General features: G+C 47.0%; 1 protein-coding gene across 1 annotated transcript in view; it reads right to left on the bottom strand.

Annotated features, from left to right (window-relative positions):
• The window catches only part of BRF1 (BRF1 general transcription factor IIIB subunit), a 209,716-nt gene that overhangs the window by 110,812 nt on the left and 85,948 nt on the right, over nt 1-12,956 (bottom strand). Inside the window, exons 6-7 of the mRNA XM_082217898.1 lie at nt 4,178-4,327; nt 844-937 (exon numbers count right to left, since the gene is read on the bottom strand). Coding sequence (XP_082074024.1) covers nt 844-937; nt 4,178-4,327 — 244 coding nt within the window. The remainder of the gene's footprint in view (nt 1-843; nt 938-4,177; nt 4,328-12,956) is intronic.

Genomic DNA, 12,956 nt, shown 5'->3' with positions numbered 1-12,956 from the left:
AATGAATGGGGAAGTCTACATCCACAATAATTCTACATGTTCATCCTTGAAGATATTGGTAATGGGTGGGAGCAGCTGAGTTCCCATGTTTTGTCTTCACTGTCCTATAGCTTTGGCAGCCCACTTGAGCTGAAGATCTTACCAAGTACAAAGGTGAGGAAATTTTTTGGCACAAGTTTGGGGCGAATGCAAATTCAACAAGCTTCGTGTTCTGTAGAGTTCTCCAATGCAAGACAACTTCAAATGAGTCACTCTCTAAGGGAAAACTCAAAGTGGGTATGTTGTAAGGTACAACAACAGACCTTGAACCTGGAATTTCATAACCATGACTTGGGAGATGGTCAAGTGAGCTGTCCGTCTAGGCGAGCAACACTGGTACCAGTAACTGGCAAGTAACAGGAAACTTCTGATTTGGCTATGCCTCATAGAATTATAGCTGGAAGGGACCACAATGGTCATCTGATCCAACCCCCTGCAATAGATAAAGGATACCAAGCCTTCTGACCTCGCCTAGCCTACAGAGCAGTACCTTCTCTCTGCTAAGACTTCAGCTCTTCAAATCTAGGCTCCAGGACCAGCAACTGACCTGGGTTGAAGAATAGACCTTCCCAGCCTATATCTGGGTACAGCCACTGCTCACAGCCCAAGCTAGGCCCTGGTGCTCACCAACATTCATATTCCTATCAGCAGAAAGTTCTGTGTGAAACTGCTACTCTTGCACAGAGTCAGGATTGTGCAGGCAAAGAATGTATTTCTAGAAGTGTAAAATAGTCCTGTCCTCATGGTAAACACATTGCGCTGCATCTTACGTAAAATGTGAAGACCCCCACAAACTTGACCTACCTTTTTCTTAGTGTTGATTCGCCAACTTTAACCACTCTGATGACTTCTTTCACAGTGCGCCGAAAATCATGCATTCTTGCCGCAACTAGAAGAGCTAGAGCATAAACAGGGAAAGGGCTACATCAAAAGGCAGTTCAATGCGGGGAAAAGCAAGGGAATACAGTGAGTCATGCAAGTACCATCTGAAATTCTAATTCTCATATTAATTTTAAAATATTGATGTTTAGCTCTGGGCTTGAATACAGAGTGATTAAATTGGAATTTTATAAAACTTACTTTGCATGCAGTAAAATCAAGCCAGCTGCAGAAAAAGTTCTATAAATGCAACACAGGGCTGTTTTCTTTTTCTTTTGGACACACCATATATATATATCCTTGCAAACTCACATGCACACACACTGCAAGGCAAAGGGCAAAGAGCTCCAGCATTGATGCAAAGTTCACGTTCCTCACCCCAATGATCATGATCAGACATGGCTGAAGCAAAAAGCTGTAGCATTGCAGAAGCTAAGTGACAATGAAGATTAAGGGGTGGAGCTATGCAGATAGAAGAAGGCTTGATTCTCAACCACAAGGATCACCCGGTGATGGAAAGCAGGTTTAGTCCATCCATCCCAAGCCCAACAGGGTTCCCAAGTGCACCCATTTACATATATTTAGATGGATGTTATTTATGTTCTGCATTTGTCCCTCATCTACATAATCAGTGAAACTGTCTCAACCTAAAAAAAAGATTATAAAAGATGACAAAAAATGCTTGACCTGTAGTTGTGGAATGCCACGGTCAAGATTACAAGAATAAATCTGTCCAGGACAAACAGGTGCAGAACCCTGGCTTAAATAAAATGGGATTGCCTTCTGATCCAGCTGTATAATATCTGGGATCTGTGGGCAAATTCCCTTCCACTGTAATGTGTACCAGGGCTTGAGTTATCTGTGGTTCAATTGAAAGCACAACAGAAGCTTCTAAAGTACAGAAAGGAATGGACAGGGGGACAATTTTCTCCCTAATTCTAGAACCTGAAAAGTCACCCAGCAAAATTCACTAAAAGCAGAGACCAAACAAAAAACAATAAAACCCCACTTTTTCAAACAACATTTATTCACAGGGCTGTCACCCAAGTCAATAAATCCTAGTCAATAAAATCTGTACAAGTTTGCATGTGAATAAACAATAATTCTGAAGAAAAGGGCACTGCTGACACATAATGGGCACTATGCAGCAATAGTTAGATTCAGAGTAGACCTATTGAAATCAATAGAATTAAGTAACTTGCCCATTTATTTCACTTTCTGCAAGCAGTCTTGCTCTATATAATGGGACTTTCTCCCCTCTCCTCCTGCCCCGTGTTTCCCTAACCCTCTGGTGTAGATATAGGAATAGTCCAGGGCACACATGGGGCGGGGAGGGAGGAGAGGGCAAAAAAGTCTCATTGTACAAGTGCGAGTCATTCTACTCAGGCATCTTCATATAGAATACTGCGCTGAGAATGGCTAATGTCTGATACCACCCTGTACCTACACTTCACAGTAGTCATAGTCTTGAAGAGAGTATTTTAAGGGAGAATTGGGCATTTCTCTTCAACGTCACCTGTCACCCCCAAGTCTTTTTAAAGCACTTATCTTTTATAGAGTTGGTTTTGTTTTAATCTTTGAAAAACTGATTAATTGGTTAAATTTTGCGGTATTACTTTGCTGACTAGTGCAATGAAATGCCATCGTGTTCACTGCCCTGCTTCAGTTTTCCAAAGGAATCTGGCTGGCCACTGTTAAGAGAAAATTGGACAAGATTGATCATAGTCTGATCCAGGAGGCCCTTTCTTCTGCTCTTACATAATCACCTAATTCCATGTGCTACAAAAACCACTAGCACGATGCTCTTCAGGGAGCTTATTGTCTCTGCTTGTGGAATACTAATGTGCGGATTACTCCACTAGAAACTCATGCTGCGTTGTGAGGGGTTCTGTTAGGCCAGCGGAGGGTGGACTTTAGCCTTGCTTTCTTTAGCAAAACCTCAAGCCCCCACCAACTGCAGCCAGATGCAAAATAGTGGCATGGGGACACATTGCTTAAAACAGGGGTCTTGCAACCTGTGGCCCATGGGCCACAAGCAGCCCACAGAGATCATTTAAACGGCCCATGGGCCATTCCTGAACCAAGCTGCCCGATCAGCGAGTCCCCACTAGCTGCACTAAACCGGCGCAGCGGGGAGCGGGGACTTGCTTCCGCGGCGCCGGAACACGATCTGGCCCACGGAGCAATCTCCACAGGAGTGAACCAGCCCAGGCAAGGTAAACCTTGCCGACCCCTGGTTTAAATTAAGGGACAGGGTACCTCCAAGACATGCTCAACCCTGGAAATTGTTTCCAGCACCAGGACTGGGCTTCCCGTCACGTCACACAAAGACCCAGCCCTGGTTTTCTTCCTCAAGCTTTCTTCCTATCAGCAGCACAGTTCAGAAAGGGGGAAAGGGCTTTCTGTTGTTGCTCTTGTGAAACAATTGGGAGTCAAAGTCTTTGCTGATCTATTGCAAACCATACAGTGATCGGTTCTGTTGTTGTCAGCATCCATCTATCTCAAGAGACAACAGAGTGAACCTCTGGAGGTGAAGTCAAACTGCTGCATTAGCAGCACCGAAGTGACTTCCCTGGGGTGCAAGCCTGGGCAGTGTGTATTTCTATGGGTCCTGAGCTACCCAGAGGACAAGACCCGCCTCTTGGCTCTGCTGATGTGGTCCAAAGGAAAGCAGAGCAGTATGTTTGAGAGTCCCATGGACTGCAAGAAGATCAAACCTATCCATTCTTAAGGAAATGAGCCCTGAGTGCTCACTGGAAGGACAGATCCTAAAGCTGAGGCTCCAATACTTTGGCCACCTCATGAGAAGAGAAGACTCCCTGGAAAAGACCCTGATCTTGGGAAAGATGGAGGGCACAAGGAGAAGGGGATGACAGAGGACGAGATGGTTGGACAGTGTTCTCAAAGCTACCAACATGAGTTTGACCAAACTGCGGGAGGCAGTGGAAGACAGGAGAGACTGGTGTGCTCTGGTCCATGGGGTCATGAAGAGTTGGACACGACTAAACAACAACAATATGTTTGGCACCAGATTGGCTGCAGGAGTTACAGGAAGGAGGCGTACAAGGCACTATCCAACCTCTTTGGATTAGTCCCTGGAGTTGAATTCCAACCTTCTTCAGCTTGATTCTAAGACCGTGCTTGTCGATTCACCAACTGCTTCTTACAAAATGAACAGGGGGTCACCTGCAAAGCACCTTCTGCACAACCCACTGCTGCTGCTCTATGCACCCAACAATTCCCACAAATTCTTCCATACCTGCACCACAAAGCCCCGAAGGCCGTCGCCCTGTGTGCATCCAGTCTCTCTTCATCTGCTGCAGGAGCCTTAGGGCAGTCATGGAAACCTCATGGTTCTTATCGCCAAACTCCAGCATGTGTGCAAAACGAGGAATATATAAACATGGATCTGCAACAAAACAAGAGTCGGCTATTTCTGATCCTGACCTTTACTTTCGTGAACATGCTTCTTGAACAATAAAGCCTACCGTCAGTTCTTAGTTCACTGACAGAAAATGGGTTACACTACTGCAACATTTCCAATCCAGACAGGTAACAACATATTCCAGCGGAAGAAGTACATAGGGACATGGAAAGATGTTTTATAGAGTCAGACCATTGGCCATGTAGCTGAGCACTGTCTAAATTGACTGACAGCGACTGTTGTGGGTTTTGGACAGGGGGCACTCCTAGCTCTGTGTCAGGGATTGAGCCAGGAACCTTTTGAATGCAAATCAGATGTTCTACCAAAAAAAATACCAAACCCACCATGATTTTCAAGTTAGTGCACTACACAAGGAAATAACATGAACTGCTGACTGCTGTGGACTGTAAAGAATACGACAATGCATGCAATAAGCAGGGCAGTAAAAGATATTGCCAGAATGCTGGGGAAGTGGGGAGGCGTGCCCAGAGGTGTACTAGAGGGCAGCACCACCTGGGAGCAGGAAGTGACAGGAGAAAATAATGTTCTCGTAAAGCATGCAGAACATTTTGTCTGTAAATTTTTCCGGTATCAAGTGTTCATCTCTCATATCACAGATCAAGGGGGTGGGGAGAAGAGGTCATAAACTGTTTTTACTTAACAACAACAAAAAATCTGCAATTTTTATTCTCGCACTTTTATTTAAGCATACTCTTTTATATTATTATTTACAATCCACATACAACCACGCAAATACACCAACTCAAATACCGACAATACAGAAACACAAACATAAATGTTACACCTCTGTGACTTCCCTCCACCAGCATTCGTCACTTATTTTTTAATATTCTTATTTAGATTGTGATTTGTAACTCTCATCCTTAATAGTATTTCTTAACTAATATTTTGTTTTCTGAGCCAACTTCAAAACTTATCAGACTTGACACAGGGGGTATATGATCAGGACCTCCTGTACATATTTATTTGTCTTTTGCTTCAAAACAGCAATGTGAGGCACTGGCAGTGGGTGAAAGGCTGCTGCAGCCATTCTGGCCACACTGTTTCCTCAATCTAAATTCCAACGGCCTGTTTAGCCCAGGAGGGCAGGTACAAGATGTCAGTTAAATAAGCAGCCCCACATGGCCGCTTTGAAGCTTGTTTTTAAAGAGCAACAAGTATACCATGAGAGATCTGGCAGGCCATCTCTAGTTTAGCCCAGTGGGCTAGCAATTGCAGAAGTAAAGGACTAGCAAAATCCAATCTCCTGAAGAGTATTAGAGTTGCCAGAAAAGTGTGCTGAGAGCATAGCAGCTGTGGTAGCCCACTTTGGAGGAATTGACGGTGGGGTTGGGCTGCAACTCCCTTCCCAAGGTGGCCCATAAAACAAATCGCTCACCTGGGCTGTAAAGTTTATGCTAGAAGAATCAATGTTCCACCAGACATAGATTAGATTATGTTTATTTCCCCTTTCCTGAAGGAGTGATACAGGTTTTCCAGTGACAAACAGTTGTTTGGCTTTTCTGCTTTATTATACAATTTTCATTCATGCATGTTGCTTTAATACTTTTATGCAAGCAAACCACCTGAAAAGCAGTATATGTAACTTACATAAATAAATATTTTCAGATTCTCATTTGGAAAACCAATTAGAGCATGCAGCCATGTGGTTTTACCAGCCCGTTTGTTTCTCCGATTTATCTCAGTTTAATGCACTTAGCAATGCAGCTTGATGCCTAATGGTTGCGCCGCAATAAAATCATTTTTATATTGGTGTTTATGGTTCCAAACGAAGAAAGGTACATAAATAGTGCTTTTTTGAGGGGTCAACTTCTAATGCAGAAGATTATTTTTTTAAAGCCTTTGTTTAATACGTTTATGCTCTTCTGCGGAGGAATCAGTTTCTCATTTCCTGTCAGGTAATTTGTCAGTGAATATGGTTTCTCAGTTGATGCCCTGCTTGCGTTCTTCCGTTGATAAAGATGAGGCTTTGCTTGAAAATGTTCATTTAAATAGTTCTTGTGGACTTACAATGAATGAAATCAGTTTCATTTGCTGTTAAGTGTTAACACTTACCCATTACAGTATGCAGCGAGTTCTGTTTATTCTGATTGTGTGATAAAATGACCACACATACACATTTTCCACAACACTGCATGAAAACCTCTGTACAGGCAGTAGTAGATCATAGTAAAAATACCAAGTAAATTATTAACACTACCTGAGTTGTAGAGATTCATGGAGGAAATCCGCACATTAGTTATCCATGATGTTCATACAGATTTATAGTTAAATTGCTGTAAATCAATGAACTTGTTTGGAAGAACTAAAGACCCCAAGAAAATCTAGTATCCCAAGTAAAAGCAAATGCTATAAATCTTTGGCATCACAATTTCATTAATATATAAAAGGTGTAAGCAAACAATAAATATGATTTTTGTGGCTGCATTTCTATGTTACATTTCACAATGCAACAGAGAGAAAATCACAAAACTTTCTCATGTGCGCTGGCAGCGGTAACATGAAGGCAGCTAGCAGGTCACAAGATGAGAATCTCCTGGGATGAGGTTAAAGACTTTTTATCACTATTTTACCTAAAGCTGCCCTGCAGAGAGCCTCAAATGCATTGTGGTATTTCAGAAAATTATTTTGTCTTTCATGCTTACAAACTGCCTTGACAACACCAGTCTGCACTGTGCATTAATAGAAAAGTGAAACTCACCAAAGAAATTAAAAGCCTTGAAGACTGAACAATTCAATTCCCAAAACAGATTAAATGAAAATATCAAGGCCCACAGACAACAAGGTACTTTCTTCCAAGTACCATGTTAGCTTGTGAAGATCCTTTAAAAAATAATCCTATGGAAATTATAAAGGTGCGTAAAGTTTTGCTTTGTAACGCTGTAAGACTGAGACCTAGTTCAGATGTAACGGGGAACTATGGATTCCTACTACATGAAGTCTAGAGTGCACACACTCCATCTTGTTCTGTGCATAGCAAAGGACATCAAAAGCACCCACCCACAGGTTTAGACAAACCAAGTTCCTTGTGACATTCTAACTCAGGAGATGGTGGTTTGTTTAAACTACAATCTGTGAGAACAAGCCAGGAACCAGAAGCATTGTTTTAATCTGTTGCATTCTCCTTTACCATCCCAGTCTTTAGCCCCTTTGGTGGGATGCAGATTTAACAAATAGTTAAAACACAAACCAGTCACCCATGTTCAGATATCACAGGAAACTTGGTTTGTTTAAAAGCAGAAGCGGAAGCTCCTAATCTCCTTGTAAAAGCAGAATGGGAGCCTAAGACTCGTCACAAGTTTCTTCACATAGCTGGAAACCACGGTTTTTCATTTTATGTGAACTAGGCCTGAAAATAAAGAACTCAGATTAACACAACTAAACAGTGCCATAACATCGGCTCAAGGCACACTTAAATGTTGGACTTCTTCCAAACCTATGCCCAAGCTTTTGTAACATTTTCTGTATATGCGTGATTCTAGGTCCTGAGCAGGTTCTGGATCAGAGGTATCAGCAATTTGTAGAAAGGGTTCAATACAAGTTTGGATATAGTTTATCCAAATGGTTCAAAAGTGTGTGCAACATGGGGTAATCAGAAGTTTACAGAAACTCAAGAGCTGTCTTCTAGGCTGATAGCAACAACAGAAAGGGGTGCATGATTTGGAAAAGCAAGACATACTTTTTTGTGTACACATGAACAAAAGCAACAAGCACTTACCTTACAAAAGTGGTAGGTGCAAGTGCTTTATTTCTGTGCCATTTGTCTAGGGGAGGTCATTACCTGTCTCTTCCCCCACCACAAGGATCATTTCTAGTTGAATGGGGATATCCCTAAATTGTTCTCCATTATGGGGCAGGACACCTCAAGAAGGGACAGAGGGCCTTGCAGTATCAAGTGAGCACACAGCTAAGGAAGCATTCCCTCTTCACGCTAAAAATCTTATATTCAGCTAAGTCCTACTCAGAGTAAACCCACTTAAATTAAAGAACCTAAGTTAATCATGTCTATTAATGTCAATGGATCTACTCCAAATAGGACGAGCATTGAATACCACCCACTCACTCCGTGTTCACCCTGCCCTCGCTGCTGACAGGCGGGCACTCATGCGTGGGGGGGGGGAGACAGGGCACAGAGGGTGTTTACCTTCTGCCCCCTGCCCCCACTGCTGCAGCAGCAGCCTCTGTCCCCAAGGGGGGGCACACAAGCCTAACCAGGGCATTGTAGGAAGGCACTACTTCCCTGGGCCAGGTTGCTCACTGGGACAAGACACTTTGAGCATATTACACCGAACCTGGTCTGACTGCAGTGGTTGCTGATTAGTTCCTAGGTCATTTCAAAGTGCTGGTTTTGACCTATAAAGCCTTAAATGGCTCAGGACCACAATACCTCAGGGACCACCAACCTGGACCCTGTGATCATCATTCGAGGCCCTTTTTCATATGCCTTCTCCACAAGTGGTCCGGAGGGTGGCAAGGCGAGAACAGGCCTTTTCTGCAGCGGGTTCCTCTTTATGGAATGCTCTTCCCAGAGAGGTTCACCTGGCACCTTCATTGCTTATATTTAGGCACCAGGAGAAAAACATTTCTCTGTAATCAGGCCTTTGGCTGATTAACATTCTACATCCTTTTAAATATGGGGGCTTGGGGGGGGCAGATTGGTTTGTTTTTGTTATTTTTAATATGTTTTTTGTGTTCTCATTTTGTATTTTTATGTTGTGAACCACCCTGTGACCTTCAGATGAAAAGCAATATACAAATTAATAATAATAATAATAATAATAGGCTTGTGAGCTTCATTAGGCATCTAGTTGCCACAGTGGGGAGCAGAATGCTGACAGATGGGCCACTGGCATGATCCAGCGCAGAAGCTCTTCTACTGAAAGGAATCCTACCCCTTTTTAAAGAAAGAGATTCAGTCTGGTTTCTTGAGTCCAGTTTATTTTTTATTAAACCATAAACACAACTCAGCACTTCAGCACCTTTCGCAAACCCCACAAGCACATATTTTTTTATTCAGCTTAAAATACAAATGATAGAAAAATGAAGCATTTCACCCTGGCAACTCCAGGCTTGTGGACTCTCTTTCCTTGGAAGTTTTTAAACAAAAGTTGGGTGACCATCTGTCATGGATGCTTTGGTTGAGATTCCTGCATTGCAGAGGGTTGGACTAAATGACCCTTGGGGTTCCTTCGAACTTTGATTCTGTGAAATCAGTGGTTCCAATTAGCTAAGCACTGCAAACCAGCTCCATCTGGTACGCAGGGTGAGACCCTACCTGCCCACAGACTGTCTCGCCAGAGTGGTTACCTCCCCCTTAGACTACTGTAATGCACTCTACGTGGGGCTACCTTTGAAGGTGACCCAGAAACTGCAATTAATCCAGAATGCGACAGCTAGACTGGTGATGGGAGCGGCCGCCGGGACCACATAACACCGGTCCTGAGAGATCTGCATTGGCTCCCAGTACGTTTCTGAGCACAATTCAAAGTGTTGGTGTTGACCTTTAAAGCCCTAAACGGCCTCGGTCCTGTACACCTGAAGGAGCGTCTCCACCCCTATCGTTCTGCCCGGACACTGAGATCCAGCGCCCAGGGCCGTCTGGCAGTTCCCTCATTGCGAGAAGTGAGGTTACAGGGAACCAGACAGAGGGCCTTCTCGGTAGTGGCACCCACCCGTTGGAACACCCTCCCTTCAGATGTGAAGGAAATAAGCAGCTATCCTATTTTTAAAAGACATCTGAAGGCAGCCCTGTTCAGGGAAGTTTTTAATATTTAATGCTGTACTGTTTTTAACATTTGATTGGGAGCCACCCAGAGTGGCTGGGGAAACTCAGCCAGATGGGTGGGGTATAAATAAATTATTATTATTATTATTATTATTATTATTATTATTATTATTATTATTACCCCCACCCCCTTGTTTCAAAAGCCAGACATGGACCCCCTACTTTTGAATTTTTTGCTATCTCTATGGTAGTTTTGGGGCGACTTCGCCTTGGTTTGGGCGGACGAAAACTTTTGCAAAGCGCTATGCCCCCTCCCCTTGCCTTTGCCCGAAGGAGGGGGTCGCACGGAGTGAGAAAAGGAGCACTTTGCCAGGCTCGGGCCAGAAGGAGCAGGGGCGCCCTCGCTCGGCTCGCTTCGGAAGGAAGCTCGCTCGGGGCCGCCGCCGCCGCTGCACTAAGCTGGGATCGGCGAGGCGGCCCCTCCCGCCTGCCTGATGCTGCCGCCGCCGCCGACTGCCATTTCCATAATCATGGCTTCTGACTCCAAGGATGAGTCCGCCGCGCAAACTTTCCCAGCCGGGCTGGGGCGAGGGGGCGCCTGGTGAGCGGGCCAGCAGGTACACTTGGGCGGCTTTTATCAGGGCCGTGGGGTGGGCGGCGGCGATGAGAAACGGGGAGGGCCGCGGCCGGGACCGGGCGATCCGGGGTCGGCGGGGCGCTGCAGCCGAGTTCGCCAGCTGCAGGACTGCTTGCCGTGGTTACCTTGAGCGACCCGGCCGCCCCCTCCAGAAAAAACCACGCACTCTGCAACTAGACCAAGAATGGTCGTCGGTGCCGACTGGCAAGGGATGACAGAATTTGCAAAATCTGGACGCTTCGCTCCAGCTGAGGCTTGCATTACGCCTGGGAAAGGAAGGGGGGGTATCCAAACCTGGCCCCGTTTGTTTACTGCTTTCCCGATCGCGTTTTGGGGCAGAGGCAGCAGCAAACGCAGAGGCGAGGTCAGGCGAGCTGTGGCCAAGTGTGTGTTGTGTAGGAAGGGGAAGAATTTTCCCATGCAATCGCTTAAAGGTGGGGGGGTAAAGGACGCCCCCCCCCAAAAAGCAGCCGAACTTTTATCTGCAAAAAAAGAGCCCTGCAGATCCCTTTCTAAACTGAAATACTTCTGCAGTTTCCGCGGCGCCTTTCCCGAAATTGCTGGAGGGGTTTTGGGGGGTTTGCAAAGCGGGGGCTGCATGTTGTTCTTCGTTCTCTTCTGCTCCACTGCAGCCGCGTTTGTGTGTCTGTGTGTGTTGTGCTTTTTCAAAATCTGCTTCGCCCAACAAGGAGAGCGAATTTGGGTTTCCTGTAAATTTCCCAAATGGAGGAGGGGACTGGATTGATTGGCGAAAAAAGGGAGGGGGGAAGGGGGTGGGCGGCTAGCAAAGGAGCGGAGAAGAATGACATATTGTCTGGCAGGGGAGGGGTGGCAGGAGGGAGGCAGCCCTCCGTCCCTCCCCGGTGCGCCCTGCTCTCCGCCGCCTCGCCATTGGAGCAGGCGCCGGTGACGCGCGGAGCTGCTGCTGGCTATTTGAGGCAGCGGGAGGAGGAGGCGGCGGAGGCAGCAGCAGCAGCCGCGCCAGAAAGGGAGAGACGGGCGAGGAAGCACATACGCGCGAGGAGGCGCACACGCGGACGGCCACGGGCGCCCAGCCCGGCAAAGCGGCTCTTGCTGACTTTCCAATTACGACACAGGCGGAGCAGCAGCAGCAGGGAGAGACAGCAAGAGCGCATCTCCCACCCGGCGCCCGCGGATGGAGAAGAGCGCCGGGGACCGGCCTCCCCGAGCGCAGAAGCTGAACCGCCGCCTGCAATTTCGCTAGGGTTTTCCTTTTGCAAAGAAGAGCGGCTGGATCGGATGCCGGCCGCCACCCGACTCCTCTGCGCATCGCCGCCGCCTCTGGGATTTTACCGACGAAGGGTCTTGTTGCGACCGTGGAGGAAAATAATAATAATACAGTAATAATAAGAATAATCGGAGATCGGCTGCTCCTTCGCGGATGTTCCACCTCCGGCCGGAAAATAAAAATAAATAAATAAGCCAGCAAGCCCGAGTTTCCTGCTTTCGCTCGCTCGCTCCCTCCTCCTCCGCTCCGAGAGGGTTGGCAGAAGTTCAGCGTCGCCGCCGCTTGCCGTGGCCTCTCCGGCGGAAATCGGTGCCTCGACGGCTCCCTGGGCTTTGCCGGTTCGGTGGGCCCAGCGCGGTCGGGTGCTGGCCGCCGGCTCGAGGCTGGGACACCCCCGCGTCCTCTCCCGCCCCTCCGCCCCCATCGCTCCGCTCCCGGGCGCCAGGTGAGCGATGACTCACTAGGGCATCACCGCTGCGCCCCCATCAGGAACGGAGCGCAAAAAGGCGCTTTGGGCATAGATCTCTCCCAGCGACCAGCCGAAGCGGCCACTGTTTGTTGGTGTTTTTTCCCTTCCAAAGGCAGGATTTTCTCTTCTCTTTTGGTTGACATCTTTGGACGTGGGACTGTTGTGCTCGATTGCCCGTCGAGGAGGAGGAGGAGGAGGCGGGGATCCCTCCCCGCTGATGCCACTGGACCATGGTTGCTTCCATGGGCGGATCATGAAGTGCTTGACTTTCTTTCTTCTGCTTCCAGAGACCTTAAAGAAGTCCAAAAGGAGCGTCCGGGCCGGCGGCAAGGGGCCAGCATGCTATGAGATAGTGCCCCTGGCCCTCAAGAAGAAGATGGCTGCGGAACTTTACCCTGCCAGCGCCAACACCAACCTCGCCAACAGCAATAACGCCGCCGCTGCCGCCGCCAACAGCAAGAAAAACGCCCTTCAGCTCCAGCAGAGCGCGCAGCCCCCGCCGCCGCCGCCGCT

Source organism: Podarcis vaucheri (assembly GCF_965113315.1).
Source record: "Podarcis vaucheri genome assembly, chromosome: 1".
In the NCBI taxonomy this organism is placed as follows: Eukaryota; Metazoa; Chordata; class Lepidosauria; order Squamata; family Lacertidae; genus Podarcis; species Podarcis vaucheri.
This window is presented reverse-complemented; position numbering and strand designations above follow the sequence as displayed.